At 44.2% G+C, this 27,670-nt stretch overlaps 1 protein-coding gene across 2 annotated transcripts in view; it reads left to right on the top strand.

Moving 5' to 3' along the window:
• The first annotated feature begins 15,879 nt into the window (after positions 1-15,879).
• LOC134565284 (ras-related protein Rap-2c) overlaps positions 15,880-27,670 on the top strand; it is a 37,186-nt gene continuing 25,395 nt past the window's right edge. The window contains exons 1-3 of one of the 2 annotated variants that reach the window (XM_063424805.1): positions 15,881-16,421; positions 18,147-18,466; positions 23,287-25,735. In XM_063424805.1, the coding sequence (XP_063280875.1) occupies positions 16,149-16,421; positions 18,147-18,425 (552 nt within the window). In that variant the 5' untranslated portion in view covers positions 15,881-16,148 and the 3' untranslated portion in view covers positions 18,426-18,466; positions 23,287-25,735. Of the gene's footprint in view, positions 16,422-18,146; positions 18,467-23,286; positions 25,736-27,670 lie in introns of those variants that run through there. The other variant, XR_010083855.1, reaches the window with a different exon arrangement.

The following is a 27,670-nucleotide window of genomic DNA, read 5'->3' as shown; positions in this document are numbered from 1 at the left end:
GGAGGAGACGCAGTCAATTATGAGTATCATTTTTTCTCAGGAAGAAAGACTTATGATCAGGATTGCTGGAATAAGGATTTGGGAGAGAAAGAACTCACAAGGGGGACAAGGAGATCAGAAAATGCCAATAACACCCCCTAATTGGAATCAAAGTAATAATGAGGGGCGAAGAAATATGAATTATTATTGTAATTTGGTAATCAAAGGAATAAAAGAAGCAGCACACAAAAGTCAAAATGTGAAAAAAGTTTTTGAAGGACAGCAAGGAAAGGAAGAGACTCTGACTGAATGGCTAGAAAGACTTAAAAGAAATATGAAACAATATTCTGGAATAGACCCTGAGACAGTAGCAGGCCAGGCTTTATTAAGAGTTAATTTTGTCACTCATGCGTGGCCAGATATTAGAAAGAAGCTAGAGAAGATTGAAGATTGGCACGAAAGAACACTAAATGATTTATTGAAGGAGGCTCAGAAAGTTTATGTCCAAAGAGATGAGGAAAAAGCCAAAGTAACAGCAAAAATTATGGCAGCCACAATGCGATAAAGTAACTTCCAGAGAAATCACAAGCCCCCAGGTACCACTCCTAGACATTCAGGTTTCAGAGACAGGGAAAAGGAAACAAACAGAACCCCTGTGCGAACCAAATCCCAGGAACACCCTAAAAATGCCTGTTTCTTTTGTGGGAAGGAGAGGCATTATAAACGTGCGCGCCCTCACCTAAAAAAAGACTGTGAAATCTTCTGAGAGATGAGCCCAGAGGAGGAATAGGGAAGTCATAGGCTCTGTTTTCTGGGGGACAAATACCATTTGGAGCCTGTGATCACTTTAAAAGTGGGTCCCCAGGAGGAAGAATTAGAATTTGTGGTAGACACAGGGGCAGAAAGAACTTGTTTATTAAATACTCCAAAGGGTTATAGTATAAGACACTGTGAGAGTAACAGGGGCAAAAGGAGAAAGTTTCACAGCTCTTGTCATTAAGGATGTAGTAATTGAAGGGGAAAATAGATTTTGGATGGGAGATGTCCTATTGGTTCCTAGAGCAGGCAGCAACTTATTAGGGAGGGATTTACAAGTAGAGTTGGGAATAGGGGTTATACCAGAAGAAGGGAAGATGAGAGCCAGTTTTAAAACTTGGCCAGGGGGATGAAGATAAAATTAACAAAGAAGTCTGGGCTGGGGAAGGAAATAGGGGAGGACTGGACATTGACCCCATAAGGGTCACAACTGAAAGAGAAGAGTGTCCCATACGTGTATGTCAGTACCCGATATCCTTAGAGAGGTGAGAAGGTTTGAAACCGGTAATAGAAGGACTAATAAAGGATGGAACGTTGGAAACTCGTTCATCTCCACATAACACCCCCATTCTGCCAGTAAAAAAGCCTGGTGGGAGTTATAGGTTAGTGCAGGACTTGCAGGAGGTTAACAAGAGAACTCGGACCTGGTACCTGGTGGTACCTAATCTTTATACTCTTCTAAGTAAGGTCCCACCCCAGCATCAGTGGTTTAGTGTAGTGGATCTTAAGGATGCTTTTTGGGCTTGCCCCTTAGCTGAGGAAAGCTGGAATATTTTTGCTTTTGAATGGGAGGATACAAATTCTGGGAGAAAGCAGCAGCTAAGATGGACCAAATTACCACAGGGGTTCACTGAATCTCCAAACCTATTCAGGCAAGCTTTGGAAACAATATTGCAAACTTTCCCCACCCCTCCCGGAATACAAGTTATCCACTATGTGGATGATCTTTTATTATCAGGAGAATCTGAAGTTGAAGTTAGAGAGGCTACTATAAAACTTCTAAATTTTCTTGGGGCAAAGAGGTTAAGAGTATCAAAAGGGAGATTGCAATTTGTAGAATCAAAGTAAAATATCTTGGGCACTTAATAAGCAAAGGTAGCCGAAAATTAAACCCTGAAAGGATTGCAGGAGTTTTATCTTTTCCCCTTCCCTCTTCGAAAAGAGAAATTAGAAAATTACTCGGATTATTGGGATATTGTAGATTATGGATTGGAGGATATACACAGGCATTTAAGTTTTTGTATGGAAAATTGACAGAGGGAGGTGATATAAAGTGAACCAGGGAAGATGATGTTAAATTAGAAGAACTGAAGCTAAAACTGGCCTCAGTACCAGCTTTGAGCTTACCCTCGTTAGAAAAACCTTTTCATCTTTATGTAAATGTGGAAAGTGGAGTAGCTCATGGAGTTTTAGTTCAGGAGTTGGAAGGAGTGAAGAGACCAATAGGTTATTTGTCAAAGATGCTAGATCCAGTTAGTCATGGCTGGCCAGTATGTATACAAGCTATAGCAGCTACTGCAATCCTGGTAGAAGAATGCCGTAAGCTTACTTTTGGAAGTAAACTAATTGTGTGTACCCCTCATGCAGTCTGAAATGTGTTAAACCAAAAAGCTGAAAAATGGTTAACAGACTCTAGGATGGTAACGTATGAAGCAATCTTAATAGACAGTGATGACTTGACACTAGAAGTAAACAAAAGTTTAAATCCAGCTCAATTCCTATATGGAGAACCAGAAAGTAACCTTACACATAATTGTTTAGAAATTATCCAATACCAAACTAAAGTCCAGGAAGATCTTGAAGAACAAGCCCTTTCAGAAGGGGAAACAACATATGTGGATGGTTCTTCCAGGTGTTACATGGAAAAAGAATGTCAGGGTATGCTTTGGTAGATGGGAAAAATATGCAAACCCTGGAAAAAGGAAAATTACCTTCAAACTGGTCAGCTCAAACTTGTGAATTATATGCTCTAAAAAGAGCATTTGAATATTTAGCACATAGGAAAGGGATCATAAATACTGTTTCAAAGTATGCTTTTGGAGTAGTATATAATTTGGCAAAAATTTGGTAAGAAAGGGGATTACTTAATTTAAAGGGAAAGGGATCGATACATGAAGGACTAATTTTAGAGGTTTTAGAGGCATTAAAATTGCCTGAAGAAATAGCTGTTGTACATATTAAGGGACACCGAAAATAAATGACCCCAGAAATAAGAGGAAATAATTTTGCAGATCAGGAAGCTAAAGATGCAGCTGAGAATGGGATCCAAAGGGTTATGTTAATTTTGACGTCAAACAAGGAAGAATTGGAAATTCCGAAGTTTAGTGAAGCAGAAGAAAAATAATTAAGTGAGATGGGGGAGAGCCAGGTGAATCTGGGAAATGAAAACTTCCTGATGGGAGACAGTTACTTAAAAAGCCACTCACCAGGAAAATATTAGAAAACATGCATCGAAAAAACTCATTGGGGTACCCAAGCATTGTGCGATCATTTCCTAAGGAGTTATGGGTGTATTGGAGTTTTTGGGTTGGCAAAACAAGTAACCGAAAGATGTATAATTTGCCAAAAGGTAAACAAAAAGGTAATGAGAAAAACAACCTTAGGAGCTCTGGAATTAGCTCTTCGACCTTTTCAAAGTATCAAAGTAGACTTCACTGAACTTCCCCAAGTAGAGAGGTGGAAATGTTTATTAGTAATAACATGCCATCTAACTCATTGGGTGGAAGCAGTTCCCACTGTCAGAGCCACAGCCAACGTGGTATGTAAAACCCTTTTAGAACAAATTATTCCTAGGAATGGAATGGTTAACAGAATAGACTCAGACAAAGGAACACACTTCACGTCAAAAGTTTTACAGGAAATAACCCGAGCTTTGGGAATAAAGTGGGAATTATATACCCCATGGCATCCACAAAGTTGAGGCCGGGTAGAGAGGATGAACCAAACCTTAAAAAGAACTCTAACAAAATTAATGATTGAAACCCAAATATTGTGGGTAAGATGTCTACCTTTGGCTCTATTGAGGGTCCGAACACAACCCAGGTCAGACCTGGGAGTGTCACCCTATGAGATGATATTTGGGTTACCCTTTCTAACCACCCAACACAAAACTGCTATCTATGAAGTAGAAGAAATGAGTATTAAAGAATATGTTAAAACAATTGCAAAGACCCTTGAAAATTTGCGGGTAAAAAGCATAATCCCTCAAAGCACACCTTTAGACTTTAAAATCCATAATATCCATCCAGGGGAGTGAGTATTAGTGAAAACATGGAAAGAACAATCTTTAAATCTGCAATGGGAAGGTCCTTTTCAGGTATTGCTGACAACCAAGGCTGCAATCCGGACCAGGGAACGAGAGTGGACCCACACCAGCAGGATCAAAGGACCTGCAGAAGAACCAAAGGAGTGGACTATAACATCTCAACTGGGTGATACCAAATTGACTCTTAAGCGAGAACTGGGTAGTAATGAACTGGGAGGACCCAAATGATCCAAGAAATACACGGAGAATCACACCTAATTGGGAAATAAGACCAAGCTTGTATCAGTGGTTTTAGGCACCATCTGGACAAATTCTGAGACGCCTCTGATACTCCCCCTTGGAGAGGAATACTGCCTCTTCAAACAGGAAGATCAGGACTGTTTGTCAGAGAGTTCCCATATTCTGGCTTTAGCCTGTGACTTATACAAAGAGGAATTACAACTTCCATCAGTGTCATATCATATACCCTGCCTGATTCATCCTAATACAGGACAGGCTAGCTGGGTTAAATGTAAATGTTTAAATCGTGCAAAAATTTGGTATTGCAGTTCACTAAAACGACACACTGCATGAACTGTCAAGTGTCAAATCGATTCCCAATCCAGGTATGTCATGGGTTAACACTGGCTAGATGTTAATGCACTTATGAATATATGTTTTTTCCCTAACAACTACTGTGGGATGTGATCAGGAACAGAGCAGAGCAGGCTTAAATCTTGAAAACAAAAAAAACCTAAAACTTTATTACATTACATAAGAACAGAGACAGAAATCTTTTAAACACACACAGAGACAGAAATAACTTCACAGAACATTTCTTCTTTTCTCTCAGTTTCTACCCCCCATACATTACTCTTCACAGACTAAACTTTTGGGTTTTAAATCAAACAATCACTACTAAAAAAAACTAATCTTCAATTTAGCAAGGGAGAGAGGAGTCTCTCTCGCACTACAGACTGTTCTTCAGAAAACACGGGTCTACTCCTTATGTGTTTTTATGTCACCTGTGGCACCGCCCGGAGAAGTCTGCTAGGGTGACACTTTCTTTTTTTTTTCTTATGTCTAGCGCTCTCACCGCTGTCCATAGGCTGAAGCTGTATACAGGGCTCTTTTAAGGATGCTTGCATGCTGAGCTCTCTCCTTTTTCCCCAGGGGCTGAGGTTTCTAAGAGCAGGTCTCCCTTGAGGGCAGAGGGCTCTACTACACTCTCTTCCTCTCTTCTCTGCTCGCTCTACTCTTCAAGTGCTAGTCACTGTAGCAAAAGCAGGGGCAGCTGTATCTACTTAAAATGTAGTTTATGTTCAAAAGAGACTTAAGTTCAGTCCATGGCTGACATTATGCAAGAAAAGTCCAGCTCAAAAGCCACTCTTCTTCAATCTCTGCCCATCTGGGGTTTTTTTCATCTCCTTTTATCATCTCAGTCTTAGGCTGCTTCTTTCTCTCTTCTGAAACCACTAGTCATGAGAATCAATGTCTAAGAAAAGTTTATTTCTGCCAAGCAAGGGTTAACAGTTTTTGGCTCTAAGCAGGGTGCAGGCTCAGGCACTCTCAGGCTCAGCAACCCCCACGTGGCTGGGCACCTTCTCCCGGAGTTTGGGGGCGAGGGGGGTGAGCACACACAGAAGGCACTTCTACAGTTTTCTACTCCTCCATCCTGGATGGAGCAGCTCAGTTCTAGTCTTGTCTACTCTTTTCTCCCCCTGGGGCCCCAGCTTACTTTAGTTCCACCGTGTGGTTGTCTTCAGCCCGGCCACGTGGCTCCCCTCCCCCACTCAGCCCAAAGCTGAGCAGGAGAGAGGAGATGTTTCTCTGCTGAAACTAGAATTTAAAAGAGGCTAAACCCCCCTAGAGTCTTGCTTCTTAACTCTTTGTGTCCTCAGAGGCGTGTCTAAACCTCTGAGTGACTAATCTAGGTGCCAGCAGAAAAGCTGATCACTGATTGGCCTGCTCACATCCCCCTAGAAAAATTGACCTCCCCCCGCAACCACGACAAGGTAGAACTAGGAATTGCCAAAATAGTAAATCTACTTTGGGGATGGGAATTATTAGTGCCTGTTGAGTGAAAAATACTTGAGGAACAGTGAGAAGTGTCAAAGACGATTTGCCTGGAAATTAGCAAAAAGGAAGTGACAAGGAAATAGAGGGCAAGAGCGGGTTGGCCACTGCACTTTCCACCAAGATGATCATATACATCTGCTATGGGCAGCAACCCTATAGGCAGGGAAGGTGGAGGTATAAGCCATACCGGACCTCTGTTATTCCTTTTACTGTCACCCATTTTTTGTCTTTTCCCTCCTGGGATACCAGCAAAGTCATGTCACAGGTGTTACTGAAAGCTGTATATGGAAAGACACCAAGGTTCCTTTTTTATCACACACACTCGTGTCAACAGCCACTGTTATAACCCATCCAAATTAAGTAATTGTGTGCCCAACAGGAAGAAATACTGAATTGTAAAAAACTTGGGAACAAGTGGTAACAGGTTGAGGAGTGCCCAAAAGGGGGCAGATGGATTTGTTTCACATATGCTATTGAGAATAAAGCCCAAGATTTAGTAAAAGAACAACTGGTAAACAAAAAGGCAAAACTAGCACAGCAACCTAATTTTGTGCCAATCTCACTCTGAGATTTGTATACAAAACTTGAACAGCAACTAGAAAAAGATATAGATATCTCAAGACTAGGAAAAAAGTGTTTGTGGAATTGGGGGAAAGAATAAGTAAGGGACTTATAACCAGTTGTTTGGTTGGTGGAGGGGCTTTGGTGTCAGAAGAATGGCCATGGAAAGGCAGTAGCTTAGGCCCGATTGAACTCCTTAAGTGGAACCAGACGACTACAGGGGGGGAAGATTGACCAGAAGGGTGGATTTTAAGCTCAACAGTGATAGGGGAAGAATGTCTCTGGCGCACTGGGAAAAATTTCCTTAAAGAAGTGGGAAATACTCCTTGTAAAAGATATGAAGTCAGTAGTGGAACCTCTACATGGTGGATCCCAGAGGAACCAACTTTATACTGGACACAGGGAAATATAAAAGGAGAAAACTGTAAATATAATACCAAAATTAGGCTTTTTCAATGTAATGATACAGGCAAAAATCCTTACTTTGGGATCCCAGAAGTCTCCAAATTTTGGAAAAATATGAATAGACAGAGAAATTACTATTGGAAAGCACCAGATGGCTTATTTTGGATGTGTGGAAAAAGAGCATACCCAAAACTCCCCTCCAGGTGGAAAGGGAGTTGTACTCTGGGAATCATACAACCAGGATTTTTTCTTTTACCAGGATTAAATGGAGATCAGTTAAGGACACCAGTTAGAGGATGGTTAAAAGAAACCGGATTTAAGATAAGCTACCCCGGATTTAATAACTTATTGCTTGTCAAACAGAGAAACTAATCAATACAACACAAGACCTCCTATTTCCAGAAACCCACTGAAATAGTCCTGGAAAACAGGAAACAGGGAGTTCTACCATCCATCAATCACATCTGCATTGAAAAGGTTGAAAGTTTAGAATGAGGAAGACTCATTTTACTTTCTCCTTTTGGTGACCACTCCTCACAAAAGGACCACCGACCCATTTCAGGGAACAAACTACGCATGCTTAATAGCCTTTTTGCCAATTAGCGTATGAAGCGGAGAAGAGGAAGTGACAGGGGTATGAATATGCATTTATATTTTGTGTATTCAACATTTTTGTAAATAAAAGGCTTTGCAATTACCTGTGATCTTTGCATTAGGGAGCTATCCCACGCTCTGCCCAGCATCACAATAAACATACACTTTCTAACTTTAACTGTTAGAGAGTTTTTTGTCTGTCACAGTTGGATATTGATATTAGATCAATATTCATATTTTAATAAATCACGGCCGCCTCCCCTGCCAGCCGACCGGGGCCCAGAGGCATGGCCAGGCCCTAAGCCGACTTCCCCCCAAGGGGAAGGGAGCAGCAGGGCTGGGCCAAGATGACCTAGGCCATCGTAAGACAACGGCTTGGCTCAATGTTACTTGTTCGAGTGATCGGGAAGAAAGGGAAGACTTGCCCTCACTCAGAATTTTATATGGGTATTCTTCAAAGTCGCATCTAGCTTCCTCAATGGTCCAACAATATGTCAATTTTCAAGAATGGACTCTGATAGGTGCCAGTTTCAAAACATTCTTAGGTTTTGACAGGGAACTATTTTCACTTTAACTAAAAACTAAACTGTGTCAACCTGTAACAGAAACATGCAAAAATTAGTCTCCACAGGAATAATATGCAAAGATATCATGTTTAAGTGATTGGAACATAGTGGCGGCACAAGGTATGAAGACTGAACACACAGGGATTCAAGATGGTTCTCAATTATGCAGACAAGATAAGGAAAAAAATTTAAGACAATTGCAGAATTTTAAGAGGATGGGAAAGAATTTGGCATGGGATTAAATATTAGAGAAAAGATTAGAACAGCAAAAAAGTAGATGAGAAAAGCCTGAGGAGTGAGGCAGATGGACCAGAGCAAGGAGAGCTGTCAGCCCACAGACAAGAACTAACCTAGGGATGAGCCCTGGCAGTGTCCCCACAGCATCCCAAATCCATATCCCCACACCGGAGCTGTCTCCAGGTCTGCTGTGGCACAAGGCAGAGAGAAGAGCATCCTCTCCCTGGCATTGGCATGGTTGGACTTGCTCAGGGGCTGCTGACAGTGAGGTGTCCATGGCTGTGGATCAATGAGGCAATGGATCAATATCAGTGAGCCCTCAGTGTGAGTGGTAGCTCAGTCCATGCAGGGCTGTTTGTTGGTCCATCTGTGCAGGGATGGGAGGTGGTTGCCTGTCCTGGAGGCTGAGAGGGAGCACCAGCCTGGCAGAGCCACCGTTTCCTTCCACCAGCCATTGGTTTGATCCTCTCCAGACTGTGCAAATTAGGAAATTCTTTAAAACAGCAAAGTGTCACACTTCAATGCCAGGCAGCAGCCCTTTGCTTCTTTAAGCAGAAATACAGCTGGGGTTTAGATCACTGGCTTTTATCCACAAAATGCTCAAGCAAGTTCATAAACTGCAGAACAAAATAGTAAAGACTGCAGGTAATTATGGCAGAGACCTCTGGAGTCCTCCCCATCACGAGGAGCCCCAGCAAAGCTGTTGATGGGCTCCCACTGCTTCTGATCCTGGCTGGCAAATATTAATTTTGGTTTTTTTCAAGTTGAGAAATTAACTGCTTTGCAACCCCATCTAATTTGAATACTCCAATTAAGCAGTTTAGGTGCTTTTCTCCTCCCAGAACCTTCCCTAGCCAAGTACTTTAACCCCTTGGTTCCCAGGCTTCTGGAGCAGTCAACCTCTGAGGTCTGCTGGTTTGGCTCCCTTACATGACAATGATGGATGCCACATGTCATCTAGGCTTCAGCTCTCTGGGGTGTTATGAAGACCCTTGCTGGTATCTGGATTGTCTCCAAACAGCCAGGTGTTCTTTCCAGGAGAGCTGATAGGCTCTGGTGTGGAGGACACACAGCTTTGTCCCATCGGCCTCCCTTGACAGGGAAGCTGATCAAGTGTCTCATAGTGAGCTTGCCATGTTCCTGCTCTGCAGACTGTTTGTTGGCTCTTGGCAAAGGCAGCCTGGGGAGAAGCTCTGCCTGGCTCCCACTGCCCATGGCTCTGCCACTGCACTGCTGTGGAAAGCCTTTCCCTCTAGCCTCAGGCTGATCTCCTCCGGAAGCATCTCATCCAAGATGTGCCTCTGCCCTCATCAGAGGCACGTGCAGGGTGGCCATTTGGGGACATGTGCCAGGCACAGGGACTCTCTGCTGATGTGTTTGCACATCCTCAGCTGTGGCTGGGGAAAAGAGATGGATGGGAAAGTGAGTGTCATCAGCATGGGGAACAGGGCCATGCCAGGAAGATGGTCTATGATATTCTGATTTGATATTCCATGTTTCTAAATCAAGTAGGATGTGCCACCCTGCAGCATTTGGTGACAGTGGCATTGCCTACCTGGGAAGTGTATCTCCCACACGCCATGAGTGCTGCCAGAACTCAGATATTGTAAATCCCATGCCAGCCAGGAGTGATGCTCCAGGAAAGGGCCACCAGTATTCCAACAGAAATGTCCCCGTGTCACCCACCCAAGGCACTGAGGCCCTGCCACGAAGACAAGGTGCTTGGCTGTCTTAGTGACACCGCCTGTCCCTGGGTTGGGGACAGGACAAGGCAGTGGGTGTTCTGGTCTCAGGTCACAGCACAACCTGGCAGCGCCTGCCCAGGGACTCAGCACGCTTTAATGAGCCCAGCACCAAAGCCTGCATGGAGGAATTAACAACTCAGAATAATACTTGTCACTTTGCTGTGAGGAAATTGTTGAGTGAAAAGCAATTTACTAAAAAAGAGGGAGGAAAGAAATGGTTTTGCTTATTAAGATCAACATCATATTAAATTATTTTCTCAATACCCCATTTGGGTTGAATTTTACATTTTCTCTCTCTTGTTCTCACCAATGGGAGTAAAGCAGGAGGTTTCACTGTAATTAATTGTTGACTGCTTCATTTGGCCAGCAAATTTCATGAGCAAGATTACACATTTCTGTACCATTTGAATTGCAAATGCTGCAGGAATATGATAAAAAAAGGAAAACATGTGGAATTCTAAAAGCAAATGGGAACCTTTCTATAAGACATCAGTTTAAAATTTTTTTATGCTTTATTTTTACAAATCTTAAAAATATATCTTGACAGAGTATTTACCTTCCACCCTCCTTTCTTTTCATTTGGAGTTTAAAGCAACAGGTTTGGTTTATGTGTTCACTGTTGCCTTCTGGCTTTTTAGCCTTAAGCAGCTGTATTTTCAGTTTTACTCTGCTGTTGGCTAGAAACTTTAAATTATGTATGTGTATGTATTTCTATGAAGAGGCTGTCCCATGAGTTGATGATTTAACAAAGGCAAATCTGAGGGCAGCTCCGTCCCATCAGCTTTGCAGAAATTTGTGGAAGGTGGTACCCAAGGAGAAGATGCTGTGCTGTCAGGTGTGTGGAGGACAGGCCACTTTTGGAAAGCCATGGAGCTGCAGCTCGTGAGCCCAACACAGACCCAGTGAGCAATAGCTGGAGGCACTTCCCAGGCACTGCAGAAAGGATTACAGCAGCTTGGACTGTGAAGGGCAATGAGGAGAGAGCTTGACATCTGGAGAAAATAGGAAGAGGAATGACCCATGAAACCACATTTCTGGCTTCACCACTTCTGGCTTGTTCACATGGAGTGGTGACTCATCACCCACCTGGAGACCCAGGGACCTGCTCAGATGCTGATCCTACCAGCAGGAGATGCAGCATCAGAGGGGATAACCAGCAGAGAGGGCTGGTGAGGAGATGAGGGGCTGCAGGGAGTGAGTGTGGCAGGGTGTAGCAACAGCATCTTCCCCTGTGGTGCTGTTCAGCTCCTGGGCAAAGCTCTTCTAAATGGCTGGTGATCTGGTACCATGTCTACAAGCCAGAGAGATGTTTCTCCCAGAAATCCCAATAGCCTCCTTGTTGTATCAATTTTATTTCAGTTCAGCCCTACTTCTGCTTCAGAATCGGTAATTGCTTTGGAAAATGTCCTTTACCTCTTTTGAAGCACCATCATGCCTTTTGTCGCTACTAGAGTAATGGCTAAAAGCTGAGGGATGGCAAAAAATCAGAAATCTGAGAAAGGTCCTCAGGATTTGCCTCTGAGTCATCTATATTGGCAGGAAAAGCTGGCAAAAAAGAAAAGTATCTCTGCAGGTTCTGAAACAGCCCCAGAATTAGGAGTCTGGGCCAGGTGGACACATCCAACCCCTAAGACACATTTCACTGGAACCTGACAGGGCGGAGATTAAAAGCTGTTGTTGCAGTTATGCAACTGGTATGACATGACCTCCTTGAATGAGCTGTATGTGAGAGCAGCCCCTGGTGCTCCAGTAGCCATTCGAGCCCTGAGGAGCTGGTCCCTACCCTGCAGCTTCCATGCCAAACACCATAAGGCACAATAAACACATTAGCAAAACCTCTGGAAGAGGTGAAGAAGAAATGACACTAGGTCTTAAGCTGGTTTTGCATGTATTTATGCAAATGACATCCCCAGCTAGACAGTAACTGAGGTGAAATCTGGGCTATCCCTTCTGCCCTGGCTCAGCAGCCTGCTGCAGGCTTCCTGGCAGAGGAGAGCCTGGTTTGTAGCTCGGGCAGACACAGGGAGTCAGAGCCAATTAATGATGGCAGTGGGGACAGCCCACAAGAGGTGGTGGTGGCCATGCAGCATCCACACTGTGGCTGCAGTGGTGAGGCTTTGGCTGCTGGGGGGTGTTGCAGTCCCACCCTGGCATCCACAGGACATGTTCCAGGCTCCTCACTCCATCCATGGCTTGGAGATGCTACTTTGTCACCTCTCGGGGCACTGCTCCCAGTCCCGCCTCCCTGTTGGGCACAGGACCGAGCAGGATTCATCTCTCACATTGATGAGATGGGAATTGCAATTATTCCTGGCCCTTGCTTGTGCCATCTGTCTGTTCCTTGTACATCCCTGCAGGATCTGTGTCTTAGCAGGTTAATTTAATAAGAGCCTGCTTTATTGTTGCTGGCTGCAGGCACAGCATAGAGCAGCTGAGTCCATTAACAGCACAGAGCTGCTCTGGCAACAATCGAATCCTGCCCAGATGTTCATTTGGGAAGGTTGTTTTGCTGAGAAAGGGCAAACCCTCCTGGGGCAGCACTGAGGGCTAAGTCCTGCTCCTATCTCCTTGGCAGGAGCTGTGGAGAAAATGGCAGCAGAGATTAAATCAGGCCTTTGACCCGGGATGTGCCACACCTCACTGGGAGGGGATGGTGATAGCAAGGAAGTGGCAGAGGTGGTATTGGCAGGAGGTGCCCTGCATGGCTGGCTCAGGGCTTGGCCATTTATGGCAGAAGCAGCTCTTCCCATCCAGAGTTTCAAAACCTTTTACATCACCAGCTATTTTTGTGGCTCGGGATATGTGGTAAGGCACAAAGCGGTGAGAGAGCTGTGCAAACTGTTTAATGAAGGGAATGACTCATCTTAAGGATAACAAACAACCTGGTACACTTTGAGATTGGTCCTTCTTTTCAGCTGTAGGCATCTATGCCCAGGTATAAAGTGCTGTGAGCTGGGAAATAAATCTTGGCAATCCAAATCAATACTGGAGGAGGGGAAAAAAATCCAGTTTCCCAATCCTGGGTCCACCTGCTTGGGCTTCCCCTCAGCCCAAGAGTGAGGTGTTGCTGGTTAAAGTCAATTGCACAAAAATATATTTGGCTTTTCTCCCACTGTGCTCTTTGCCCCTTCCTCTCCCACAGTCATTCCTCCACCGATCACAAACATAATGGACCAGCAGTGCCACAAAGACATGCACATAATGAACCTAAGTGACCGTGTAATCTTATTATTGTCACCCTCATCCTCCCTTGCCCCTTTTATCCCTCCCCCCATTTGTCATTGTCGCTGATTGTGTCGTGGTTAAAATTAGATGGGAAGCTCCTCTGGGAGCAACTGCAGCTTTCCTTTATCCCGAGCACCCTGAGTGCATTAAGGTACTTTGCAACAACTCATGATTACTAATGGGGCTAAAGTAGGAGGCAGCCTGTTTTAATGCTCACCTTTTTACGTTTTTGAGCTGATTCACCAGCCACATGAAAATCTTCTATCCAAGCACATCTGCCTCCTGCCAGCAATTCACTTGACAACACAATTCTGGAGGCAACGGTGAAGGAAGGAGAGGGCTTTTTACTTACATGTAATAAATAAAAGTGAATCAAATTTGGTGTAACTTAAGTAAGATTTGTTCTGGAGGACAAAAGTCCTCACTGACCTTTTTCCATAATGCACATGTTCTCTTTATGGAAAGGAAGAGAATAAAATAAAGCTGTTTGTGAAAACAGCCACAAGCAGAGTCACCTCCTCAGTACCTTTGGATGGCTTTAGCCTTATCCAGGCACCTCTCTAGGGCTGCTGGAAGCCCAGGATGGACACAGTGCTGTTATGAACGAATTCTCAGTTAGTGTGGATACTCCAAAGGCTGCCCCTGTGTGGCTGCGTTAGCCTGAGATGTGGCAGGGTTATGTCTCCAGAACTCCTGAGACTGATATCGCAGCCCCTCTGCCCGGGGTTATGTCTCCAGCCAGCTCAAGTGACTGAGACAGAGAGAACGGGAAACTCTCAAGGTTTTTCCCTGAGGGTAAAGAGCTGACTCTGCACTCCAGTGGCAGACCCCTCACCGCTCTGCCCTCTGATGGTTGACCAGAGAGAACTCCTAGCTGTTCCTATGGGAACAAGGACTCGGCATCTACTGTTTGCAGTGGAATAATGAACTGGGACAGCACCTGCTCCTTCGGATGGCTGCAGCAGCGTGGAAAACTCCGATCGGACTCTGCAATCCTGCTGATTACTTTAATAATGAGCTGATCACTTTAATAAAGAGCTGAATATTAATAAAGGCATATGCCCTGCTCTTTTCAGTGCGGCAGCTGTGTCTGCCTTGGACTTGCAAACAGGTGATGCAGAGGGGAAAGGGACAAATCCAGCACCTCACACGTGCCTGCTGAAATTTTGCAGACCACAGGGAGCAGCAGAAACAAATGTGGTTATATTGGAGGGCAGTGTCTCCTACGGGTGGGAATCATCGAGTTGGGTCTGAAGTGACTGGCGGATTTTATTTTAGAAAGAAAACAGATGTTGATTTTTTTAGTTACTTCCTCTTAACAATGAGGGAGTTTCATTGACGGGGGCAGCAGCAGGGCCGGTCCTCGCAGCGGCCGGGGATGACTCTGGTGCCGTGCTGACACCTGCTGTCAGTCCTGCCGCGGGAGTGCAGAGCCACCGAACACAGCATCCCGAGCTCAGCCGCAAAAACTCATGCTGGCTCTGGGAAGATTCTCATGGAAAGGGCTCCGACGGAAACAGGGGAAAGCGCGTGGCAGCCGAGCAGTGAGGCTTGTGGCAGCTGTGGAAGTGCACAGACATGGGACGAGTCTTGCAGGTAGAGGTAACAACTTTTACAGAATCACGGAGTGATTTGGGTTGGCAAGGACCTTAAAGATGATCTCATTTCACCTCCTGCAATCAATGGCCTTGGACGCTTCCAGGTACTGGGGCAGCCACAGCTTTTCCGTGTGGCTTGTGCCAGGGCCTCACCACCCTGACAGTAAAGATCTTCCTAATATTTAATCTAAACCTACACTCTTTCAGTCCGAACGCATTCCCCCTTTCCTGTGACTACATGTATTTGTAAAGTCTCTCTCTGTCTTTCCTGTAAATTCCCTTCAGGCACTGGAAGGGGCAATTAGGTCACCCCGAAGCTTTCTCATCTCCAGGCTTAACAATCTCAATTCTCCCAGTCCTCCCTCATATTAGAGATGCTCCATCCCTCTAATCGACTTCGTGACCCTCTTTGTCACCAGCCCAGCGGGCTTCCAGTGATAAAGAACCGCGGTGCCGGTGTCCCACTCTCAACACCCGCCGGTGTCATAGACCGGGTCCCCTCCCCCGCGGGTCTTTTCCCGGCAGGAAGCTCAGAGGAGTTTGTTAAGGCGTTCAAGTTATTTAGTGCCGAGCAGGAGCTCGTGGAAGGACAACGCGCCCCTCACAGAGCCGCCCTTGAAGAGGCTGCGGCCGTAACCGCCATGTTAAGGCCGCCATGATAGGGGGCCGGGCTGGGACAGTGCCTCGGTGCCTCATGCAAATTAGTCCCCCATCACAGCGCGGGTACCTCGGTGCCACACTCAAATCTGCCCCCCCCCCCCCCCGGGCGCAGTTCGGGCGGGCCGTGACGCAGCACGCCGGACGTGAGTGGGAGGTGACGGGGTGGGGCCGCCTCCGGTGCCTCAGCAAAACCCTTCCGGGTGGGGGCGGCCCTGGCGGGCGGGTCTCGCGCCTGAGGCCGCGACAGTAGGAGCGCGGCGGTGAAGGAGCGCAGCGGCGCTAGGGCCGCGCCGGGCACTGACGGGGGTCTCGCTCCCCCCAGGACGGCGCGGGAGCAGTGGGGCCTCGCCCTTCACCTGAGGCGGGACGGGGCTATGCGAGGGCCGCGGTGCCGCCTGCCCTAGGCCCGGGCCCGGCGGGGAGCGGCGAGCGGGGCCCGATGCGGGAGTACAAGGTGGTAGTGTTGGGCAGCGGGGGCGTGGGGAAGTCCGCCCTGACAGTGCAGTTCGTCACCGGGACCTTCATCGAGAAGTACGACCCCACCATTGAGGACTTCTACCGCAAGGAGATCGAGGTGGACTCGTCCCCCTCGGTGCTGGAGATCCTGGACACGGCGGGCACCGAGCAGTTTGCCTCCATGCGCGACCTCTACATCAAGAACGGGCAGGGATTCATCCTCGTCTACAGCCTAGTCAACCAGCAGTCCTTCCAGGTAACCTCTCCCAATGTCTCGTCTTCTGAGGGAGCCGGCCCTGCCCCGGGGAAGGCGCTGGGCCTAGGAGGAAGTTTTAGGGGTAGCCACGTGTGCACAGAAGCGCTTTATCTCCGAAAGGCAAAAAGTGTAAATGCCCAACTTGAGAGCGCATTTACCAGCCCTGCTTCCTGATGGAAAACTGCTTGCTTTTCAGGGACATATCAGGATGCCACCATTGTTAAATCTCACCCAGTGCTGGAAAAAAATTACTAGCTCCCACTTCCCCAACAGAAGTCTCTTGGCAATCCCCTTTTGTGAAGAAATCACTCGATATTAAAATCGAGACTTCCCCTTCCAACCCCCTCTCCTTCCTAAAAGGCATGTTTCTGCAGTTGCTTTTGGAGAGAGTCTCATTGTTCTGCAGTTGTGACTTGTTAAATGAGCTGCTATTTTCCGCTCCCTCCCCCCAAAATATATTTCTGTCCAGCACGAACTCGATGCTCTCACAGCATAGGTGGAGGGAGTACTGGAGAGGAGAATTAGCTATACACGATAATTTGTGGATCTGGATTTGATTTCTGCTATTGAAACTCCAAAATAAAAGGAAGTGTCTCAGCCAGTAACTGGTCTAAGCTGCCTGTAGAAACGAGGCTTTGTTTTTTGGGCATTAAGTGAGTTTAGCAGCACTCCATTCAGCGCAGGGATTTGTAACTCCTGCCTTGGCTTGGGCTGCTGAGCTGGGTGTATTCCAGCTGTTTGGCAAGACCTTGCACACCCCCACTGTTGGTTTCTGCTGAAGGCTAAACCTTATCTTAGCAGAGGCCTCGAAACAACCCTGTGCAAGCTGAAGACATGCTTATCTCTGGAAAACAACAGCAGTGACATTGGGGTGCTTCTGCTCTCATTTGCACTGATTTTTGGGTTCCAGTGAGCCTGCATTATTTGAGGAATGGATGTACAGTAATCCACTGTGTTAATATTTAATTATTCCCGTCTGTCTGTAGTGTGTTTGCTCTGAAGGCTGTAGGTGTAAACTACTCTGCAATTCTTTACACAGTGGTAACTTCAAACGCTGAGATTGATTTGTCTCAGAACTATGCAAGAATTTGTAGTACTGATAGTAACTTAAAACACTCAGGGGGCAGAGGAGGCTGACTCAGACTTTCAAGTGTCAACTTCCCATGTCGGCTCAGACTTGAATAAATGCATCTCTAGGTAATAAAATCTCTTTCAGCATCTAATTTGGTTACTTATGTGTGATTAAATGTATTCACAATGAATTATTCTAAGCATTCCGGGACTGAGAAGGCTTTATTTAAATTGATGGATTTCTCAAGCTGTAAACTAAGCACAAACTTCCTAAATGGTTGTGTAATGGCATGCCCCTGATAGGGTTACAGGTCTTTAGACTTGAGACAACTTCTTCAGAAAGCTGAAACCAGCCTTCAGAGCAGCAATACTGTGTCCTTCTCTGGCTGAACCGACTATCTGAGAGCACAGCAGTCACTTTCTGTTTGTATATGCACATAAATTCTATAAAATGTGCATGCTTTTGTATAAAAGAAGTAACTTAGTGATAGGTAGTAAATTTTCTCCGAATTCTAGATCTGCGTGACTATGAGTTTAAGAAGTCTTCTGATGTTCAGTTGCATGTGACGGTTATTAAAATGTGTTTCTCTAGTGGTTCTATAGCAATTCCATGTGATTCCTTGCATGTACTAACCATCTGGATTGTTTGACCAGGACATCAAGCCGATGAGGGACCAGATTGTCCGGGTGAAGAGATACGAGAAAGTTCCTCTGATCCTAGTGGGGAATAAAGTGGATCTGGAGTCGGAGAGGGAAGTCTTATCTGCAGAAGGCAGAGCCCTGGCTCAAGAGTGGGGCTGTCCCTTCATGGAGACATCAGCCAAGAGCAAAACAATGGTGGATGAACTGTTTGCTGAGATTGTCAGGCAAATGAACTATGCCTCCCTGCCTGAAAAACAAGATCAGTGTTGTACAACTTGCATCGTCCAGTGAGAGAAATTAAGAAAAACCTCAACCATGGCCATACAGAGCAGGTTGGTGGAAGTCATCACTACCTGAGGTGTCTAAACATGGTGTTTCAGTAAGAGATAAAGGGACAGGGAGTCTGAAATGAGGCAGTCTAACCTGGAGGCAGCCATCCTCCAAAGGAGATGGGAGCTTGTGCACATGATTGAGTCAAATGGACTTCTTGTGTTACCTCACTAGGGTTAGTCAGGGAATGCTGCATTTGCTTGCAGTAATTTTACAATGACACAAAGTAAATTATCTCATCTGCACCTATTTTGACTGTCAGTGCTGTATTTGATGCTATGTTATTCTGCATAAGTGTTTTGTGATGTTGCAGTGGGTTTATTCTTGTAGCTGGTATCTGAATTATTTTCAAGTAATGGGAGTTAGCTTGGAGTTCAATGGGATTATTGTGACCAAGTTTCCCAGTAGTTTTTCTGAGACTTTGAGCTTGTTTAAAAGAAATAGTTCTGTAGTACAGAAACTGACAGTACCCTTCTGCCTTATCAGTGGAATAAGTTTCTCTTGCAAGAGAACCACCCTGAGTAGTGAGAAGTGGCTCGAAGCCCACATGTAATAGTCAAGGGCGTGCACAAAGTACTCTTCATCTCAAATCTCCAGAGCAGAGAACACACTGTAAAATGGCTTCCCAATGCACGACTCTCCCAGTGACTCGTAAGAGGTGTGATGAGTGTAGCTTTCAGAGGGCCCTCTGTAAAGCTTCCCCTGTGTCAGGTGTTGCTTTGGTTTTTATTTTTTTCCTCCAGGACAGCTGCCTTTGGCCTTTCATGTGTGGTCTTTTTCAGCACCTTTTTCACCTCACTGTGAATGGGTCTGTTCCTCCCTGATGTGCAGTCCGATGAGGTGGTTCTGAACCCCCCCCAGTGTTGTTTCCCCTGTAGCTGTTGCAGGTCTTGTTTCAGTGCTGGCTCGAATCTACATTATTGCAAAGCACCGTTGGTGTGCTCTGTGTGCAGCCAGCTGGTCCCTCAGACCTCCAGTTGTCTGTTGGACCTGTCTCTGCAAACAACTCGTGATCTCCGAGGGCAGGTGCAGGAATGAGGGAGGATGTGGAAATTCAGGGGAAGGAACTGCGCCTGACAGCTGCACTGCTTGAGGCTCAGACTCCCACTGTCATGTTAGTAACTTGCTTAACTCAAGGGAGCTTTTTGTGTCTGAGTGACAAGAGGGAAAATAGGTTATTACTGGAAGCTTTGGACCATGTATCCTCTTTAATCTTGAGTGCAAGGTCAGAGAGTGAAGTCTCAAAGCTTGTTTTTGAGATTGTTATCAAGTGCTTTGTAAATATAAAGTTTTAGGTGCTCATGGCCCCTAGCATTGTCATGCTACAGATAATACATGATGTTTTTATCTCCAGTTCTGTGAAATTAGGAAGGGCTGCTGTCACTGTGTGAGGTGTGTGTAAATTTGAGATTTGCTTGTTGAAAGGTGAGCAAGCTTGTTGTTTTGGAGCAGAGGAAAATACAAATAAAATCTTTCATTGTACATTAATCACACCTGCAGAGTCTATAGAGTTCTAGGAAGAAATTAATCTAAGAAATTACTGCTTTTTTTTTAAACTGAGTGCAGCATGGGTAATATCCTGAATTGCATATAGTAATGCAATGTTACAGCTGTTTCTAAGGCAGCTTCACAAACAAGATTATGTGGACCAGAAGTATCATGCCAAAGGATATGGCAATCCCCTGGGTTACTAATGGTTCATCTTGTACAGGTTACTGTCTTAAACTCTGACAAAATCAGGTCTTTTATCCTTGAAATTTATAGTTCTGGAATTGATTGCTTCCAAGGGAGGCTTTGTAACCTGTCTGCTTCTGGAATTAGCACTAAGTAGCACATTTAATCTTAAAGGTGAAATTTAAAAAGGGGCAGGGCCACATTATTCCTTTGAAAGATAACTTATGCCTAGATTTGGTGGGTTTCCTAAACATGTTCTTGCTACAGAAGAAACATCTGTATATCTTTGTGAGCTCTTGAGACAGAGGATCTAAGCTTTTGTGATAAGGATTTCCTCTCCTCCCTTCTGCTTGGCTTAGACAATCACCCCAAGCCTTTAGCAGCAAACTGCTTCCTTGCTTCTGGGGAATGCTGTCTCTGCCCAATATAGTCTCCTCACCTGTGCCAAACAATTCTTTCCTTCCTGATCCATTTCCTATTCAGTCCAGTTCTCACCATGTCTGGAACTTTTCTTACTCATTCTGGCTTTTCACAGGCTTCATGCTCTGTATATTTCATTTCAGCCTAACACTTTTGGGGTACTTTTCTCTTCCTGGCTCCCACTCTATCCTTGTTCTTTGACTGGATATAGGATCTCATTAACTTTATCGTAAGCCTTTGCTGCTTGATAATTTCTGTCTGATGTGCTCTGGTAGGAGAGGTGCTGATGGTGTCTTGTGATAGCTCTAATCAGCTTTGTAATCCTGCTTATCTGTGATCCAGGAAACAATTGCTGCCTGTCAGACCTCTGCTTTAGGAGTGACCCCTCCTAGGTAAATTGAAACTGAGGAAGTAGAACCAGCTTTCTGAAAATCTGTGTGTAGGAAGTGGGCTTGAACTACAGCTGTGTCCTGGGATCATCATCATCTTTGAGTTCTGTAACCTGGCTGTGTCCAGGAGTCGTCTTGGGTGTGTCAGTTCACAGAGCAATACATACAACAGTTTGTGTTCCTGCAGTTCTGGTGCAGAAACCCACGGGAGGGTGGATTTTTCTGCTGGGCCTAGCTTTGCCCGAGGCTGTTCCAGTGTCAGTTTTAACTCACAGGCACCACTTAACTTCTTTTTGGTGCTGATACCTCGGCCTGTCTGTCAGCTGTGATGTGTAGGCTCTTTCATGACATTTTTGACAAGCATTTGCTAAACTGCTGTTCCAGTCAGCTGCCTTGGATGAGATGAAGGATGGAACATAACTGAATAGTCAGGATAACCCATAGTTCCTTTTAAAAATGTGTGTTGTTCTCAGATCCTGTTTCCTACTTCCCCTTTCCTGTTTCTGCAGTCATCTTCTGTTGTTTTGCTTTGCATTCAGAGATGGGAGAGTTCCAGGACCTGCTTTGTGTTCCTTGCTCCAGTATTTCTCTTGAATTTTCAGTACAATACTGTTTTCTATTTTGGATCTTTTTAAAAGTATGGCACCTGATACAATGCTTGTACATTAAAGTCTTTCTGATACTAACAGGATCGGTAACACCTTAACACTGAGATGAAAGACTGATTCTGATGAGTGTTTTCTGTCCCCTGTGTTGATGAGTAACTGGTATTAGCAAGGTTGAAGGAAGAGTATTCTTCTCTAGGAATAAAAACTGAAAGTACTCTCTTCTGGTCTATGTGGCTGCGCAACACAGACACATTTATTATACTGTATTGTCTAACTTCCCCATGTCTTCTGCTGGCTCACAGAAGAGACCAGGGAGTGGTATAAAATATCATAGGCAAATGAAGCCAGATAAGATATTGTGTAGTGGTAATTTTAGTAACTAAACACAAATGGAGAGATGACAAATCTGAATTGGGAGGTCCCTAACCTGCAAATGCAAGGATGCTGAAAGGCATGTGGAGGAAAATATCATTACTTCCTTTTTCTGTTCTTACTATTCCCAGCAATTCTTTGCTGGCCACATTATTGAATGCTGGGTTTAGATGAAGTTTTTGGGGTGGATCTAACTCTGGTAGGATGAGGACCTAAACTGTAAATGGTTTGCCTCTTCTGTGCTCTAAGCAAAGATAAAACATCTATTAAGCAGGTCTAATCCATCCCCATTAGAAGCTAAATGTTGGTTCACTGCTTTTGACAGTACAGGAACCCTCTCTGTCTAAAATTTGTGGACCAGCAAGAGTGTGTGGGGTGGGAGTGATCTCACCAGACTGGGAGAGAATTGCTGCTAGTTGGAAAACATACAAACAAGCAAGAAAAATCTGGCTGTTGGCTCCTGTCAGGGCAGGAGTGCTGCTCCTGAATGTTGGGGTTGAGCAGTTGTTAGGCAGGAAGGGGAACCCTGGCTATGTCAAAGCACTGAGTCATGACAAACTGTTAGCTGAGAGCAAATCAACAGCTGAAAAGAAATGGTGCAGTAGGAAACATAAGGTCCTGACTCATTTGGAGAAATTACTTAAAGAATTGAGAAGGCTCCTGAAAAGCCATGGATCAAGCTAGAGTGAAGTACATGCCACATGCATATGACAGGTTTCTACAGACTTTGAGCTTTGCCTGAGACTTTTAGGATATCGTTGCAGATAAATCCTGGGATCTACAAACAAGTTATCTGAAATGCAAAAATGTTTTGGTCACATTGATAATGTGTTGGTGTGCTTGATTGAGGATGGTGGTGTACAGCTCTGTCCCTGCTGAGATTGAATGCTAAGGGGCTTTTTTAGGAGTCATTTAGAGGGTCTGATTGCTGGGAACACAGATGTCAAAACTGAGTTAGTTGGCTCATCTGCCTGTTCCCAGAACTTGTGCTAAAGGCCATTGCTGTATGTTACTGGGTATTATACATACACTAGGTCCTGCATTGGTGCATCTGTACAAGAGAACTTAAATTTCGTGGCTTTTTCAGATCTTTAGATGTAATTTCATATCCCGCAGCAGCTGTTACAAAGTGAATAGCAGTAGGTTGTTACCTGCTTGCCTCTTGTATTAGTTAGTGGAGCATTTGGGAATGCTGCTGTGGAAAATAGTCCTTTGGAACTCAGGATGGAAAACTGGCTATTCCAGGCAGGGGAGGAGCCGTGTTCACTTTGGATGTGTATTGAATATGGTTTTCATTAGGGTTTGTTTGTTTTGTTTTTGTTTGTTTTGTTTGTTTGTGTTTGTTTGTTTAAATTGCAGATAAAACTTAGAGGAAACTTGCACAGATGCTGCTTAGAAGAACTTTCAGCCCAGGTTGCAGAGCTGAGCCTTGGTAAACCTGTCTCTATTACAGCACATTGTCATACATCTAAGTGTATAAGGTTGGTGGCCTCCAGGATCCGCACCCCTTAATGAGAATGCTTAGCATGTTTACCATAAGTTTTAAAATCTGTTCTTTATCTATCAGTTCTTTTTTTAGCTTTCTAAGTTCATATATATGCAAGAGTTCATTTTTAATATTTTGATTTCTTTAATCAACTCTGAACTTGTATTTATTAAATATTAAACTCAGTATTACCTACTCAATGCCTTTTAAAATAAGAGAGTTTTAATGGAGAATAAATTGAGCCTTAAACAAATGGTTACTTCTGTATATTACCTCACATCAGTGCTTATTTCTCTTTGCAAGGTTTTCTCCTACAATGTAGTTGGTCATTCTTTGAGACTTTTTGTTTACGTGTGACAGTGTCATGGAAAGATACTGAAGGCACCTCTGTTGTATGGATGTAGTATCCCTTTTCTTAGCAAATGCAGCTGTGACAATGTGTTTGTAACCAGTCCAATTTGACAGTAGGGATTACTTGGAATGGGATATAAAGTCTCCAGCTGATGTTTCTCGCAATCTTGGGTTTCTTAATTGAATGTGACAATTGTAGCATTGAAAAACAGCAGCACACTTTTCCTTCTACCGAGTTTCTGAACTTGCGTGTTTACAAAGTGCTTCTTTATGCCTTTGAAAAGGGATAATGTATCCTTCAAAATGGGCTCTATGCCTACTCTGTCAGCTCAGCTTTGCCTGGCACAGTAAGACATTTAGTAGACCTCTGCATATGTAAATCTAATGCAAATAAGATCACTTTACATTTTATAGTTCCTAATATTTGTCTTTCTGAATAATATTTTTAAGCAATATTTGTTGAAGTTTTTCTTGCACTGTCAAAAATTGCTTTTTAGTTTTTTTTCCCCAGTAAACAAGTTTAATATTAGAGACAAGCTGGTGTAACAAGGGTAAAAGCACCAGGTTTCAGTGATACTAACTGCAAGCGTGCTTTAAACAGCCATTGCCTTCCTTATTGTTTACCTAATCAACATTTTCTCTGAATACTTGAAAATTTTAACAATAACACAGGTATAAAGAGCAGAATGAAAATGTACAAAGAACAGTAAAAAAATCTTTTTGTTCACCTTTATTAACGTGTTGCATACATGAGAGCTTTTTCTAGCAGTGGTTTAAAATGTGTAATTTTTTTGCAGAAATTTAACTGCAGCTAACCTACTGCACCAAAGTTCTAGGTTTTTAGGAGCCCAGCTTTAGTCATTTGAACATGCTTCTAGAAATGTACATTCTTTCCCTGTAATAGCTAAATATCTATGAGAAAAGCTCCAGTAAAAGCAGTGATGGATATATGAGGTTAAGCAGTTGAAAACTGACAAATTGTATTGTGGATGATGGCATTTAAAACAATAAAAGATCACCAGTACAGTATCTCAATATTAATGTGTTTTATTGGTAATAATGCAGGCTGACTTTACAATATTAGCAGAAATAAAGATTCTGTGTCTACATTCAGTGTTGAATTTGAATCCTGAAAAGGACACTAGGATTTCTGCCTGGTTATTGAAACACCTGATTCTTTTTATGTAGGATTACTTGAAATATTTTTTCCTGTTTGTACAAACTTTATAAACAGGCTGAGGCTAATACTTAGGTTTGCACTTTAATATCAGAATTAAACCAAACCTTGTATTCAAAGTAGATTTTTTAAAGTGATGGTTGTTTATCTTTTTTGTAGGTTGTAAGGAAGTAATAGGATAGGAAAGTAATTCATAAAGGTCCTAGGGTTTTTTTGTCTAAGAAGGAAAAAGTTGGTTGATATTGATCAGTGGTTCATTCCTATAGGTAGTTTTCAAAGCAGTGTTCATTTTCATTGACCTCAGCAAGAAAAAAGAAAAAAAACCCCACAAAAAACCAAACAGATAAAAAAAACCTTTAAACTTGAACCAGCTTAGAGTGACAGGACTGGGAAAATGAGAGATGGTTTTTCAGCACACTTTGGGGGGAAAAAGGGACCAAAAGTTTATTTAGGCTTCCTCAATAGTTTGCATGTGAAGTTGCTTATTAGAGTAAGAGGCTAATAATAAATGCAGTATGTATTGTCTTTACTAAAGCATCTGTTTAGGAGTTGTTCAAATCACTGCAGTAGGGCTCTACAAATAAAAATGTAACCTAACAGCTTGTATCTAATGTACTGTATTTTTATCAGTGATAGGTGAAATCTGGAATAGCAAGTGCAAAAATGGAACAATTACCTATAATGCTTTGTAAAAAGTTTTTTCCAGTAGAATTCATTCTTGTCATTTTGTAAGACAACCCTACAATCCACTTGTTTGTAACTTTTTTAATAAAATAGATAGCTGTATTACCAAACTGGGGTGAGTAGTCTGTGTTCAGTTTCTTCTGGAGTGGGCTGAACTGACAAGCTGCTGCTGCTGCTTTTTGTTTTGCGGGTTGTTTTTGAGGTCCTGGTTGTTCTAAATGCAGTAACCACATCTGAATTGTCTTGAGTGAATCCTGGTGTGGGGAAACAGGGTGTACAGCTGTGCCCCAGCTGGGTGTAAAGCTCAGGTGCTCTGAGGAGAGAGAAGGGGGAGCAAGGGCTGTGTATTGTCTTCCTGTGCAAGGCAGGCACTCCCTGAGCTGGGGGCCAGTTCAGAGCAGCCTCCTCACAGGCCAGTGAGAATGGAGCTTTGTTCAAAAGAAATCTGTGTTTGTCTTGTGCGAGTCTTTAACGTTCTTGTTTTCATGCAGGCTTTATGTGTGTGAAGATGGCCACAAGTCCTGACATCACCTTGCAGTGTCTGTAGCTGCCCTCCAGCCAGAGCTGACATCTTTCCACCACCCTGGCGGAGTGAGTGCTTCTGGAGCTCTGCCACAGCAGAGGCACAAGATTTTTCCAGAAAACCAAAGTGCCCAAAACTATTTGATAACAATTATCTTAAATGCTCAATAAAAGCCCTGAATTTGCCAAGTCAATGATTGTCATCTGGGCCCTGTAACAAAAAGTGCATCTTCCTCAGGACATAGTCTTGGCACTGACCTTTCGTACTGCGTTTGTAACTAAAGCTGTGCGTTAAAGGAAAATGTGATTTCAAGTTGAGAAAAAGTTGATACCTTGATACCTTCAGTCCTCAGCAATGTGTCAACAGGCAAAACCACGTAGCCTGCTCACCACCCCTCCTCCAGCTGAAACAGCGTTAGCCTTATCTTGTAGGTAGGTTTATGTGCTGTTCCTTCTTCTTGCTCACACTTCCTTTGCTGAAATAGAGAAGTAGTTTCCATCTTGAGAGGAAAACGATAGAGAAGAGCAGTGTGCTTCTAAGTGATTTTAGGTGAAATGTCTGCTTCCCTAACCTAGCTGAGAGGTGAGGGTGAAGCATGCCCTGTTCTTATTAGTGTCACTGAGGATGGGAGCTGACACTTTAGGATCAGTCTGCTTTGAGATGTTGCTATTTGGGTTCATTGCTGTGTGAGTCTGACTTCTCATGTGGTTTAAAAGAAGTCAGAATGCAGCAATAATACTCCCAATTCCTGATGGCACTCAGTGTAGCTAAGGAAGCTGCTTCCTGTTTCCACTTGTAGGTTGGGAAGTGATGTGAGTACAGCTGTTAAGCCCCTGTGACTTACAACACTGGTTTGTTTCCATGTGGACATAAGATTTTTATTTAAGGCTATTATCTTTCAAAAGTCTTGGTGCTGAGAGTGAACTCAGTTGCTGCTACACAGACTTGTGTAGCATCCTTTGTTAAATAGGTGTGGCAATGTCATGTTGCTCTGTCTGGTTTTGGGGTTGTTTATATAGTGTTTCATGGCAGCTTTTTCTTTGGTCTACTTGCTATACAGGTGCCTGCAGAAATCTTCCTGTGTCCTGCTTTCCCCGTGCAGCCAGAGGACAGGGGTGTACCTCCAGAGCCATCAGAGAGCAGGAGCCAACTGCAGCACAGGCGAGAGGCCTGTCCCCACCCCACTCCCCCAGCCAGCACAGGTGACATGTAACTGTGTCACTGCCCAGGGCAGAGCTTGGCCCTGCAGTCCGGCTGGGTGTGCAGGGCTACAACCCACAGCCACACAAACCCCATAACCATAACAGAGAGACCCTGCCAGGGCAGAGGGTGAACTGCCAGCCACACCTTGTGTGGAGCTGCACACTGGTATCTGCCCCAGGAGGATGGGCTGTAATTACAGTGTGAAGCTAGGTGGAAGTGTCTACTCTTAATTAAAATGAGATATGGGTTCCAAAGCACTACGTGTTGACCTGTGTGAGTTATCTGTGCTGGAAAGGCAGCAGCCCGGGTAGTTGCTGGG

The sequence above is a fragment of the Prinia subflava genome (assembly GCF_021018805.1).
Source record: "Prinia subflava isolate CZ2003 ecotype Zambia chromosome W unlocalized genomic scaffold, Cam_Psub_1.2 scaffold_54_NEW, whole genome shotgun sequence".
Taxonomy (NCBI): Eukaryota; Metazoa; Chordata; class Aves; order Passeriformes; family Cisticolidae; genus Prinia; species Prinia subflava.
Note: the sequence above shows the minus strand (reverse complement) of the source record. Positions and strands in the feature narration are given on the sequence as shown.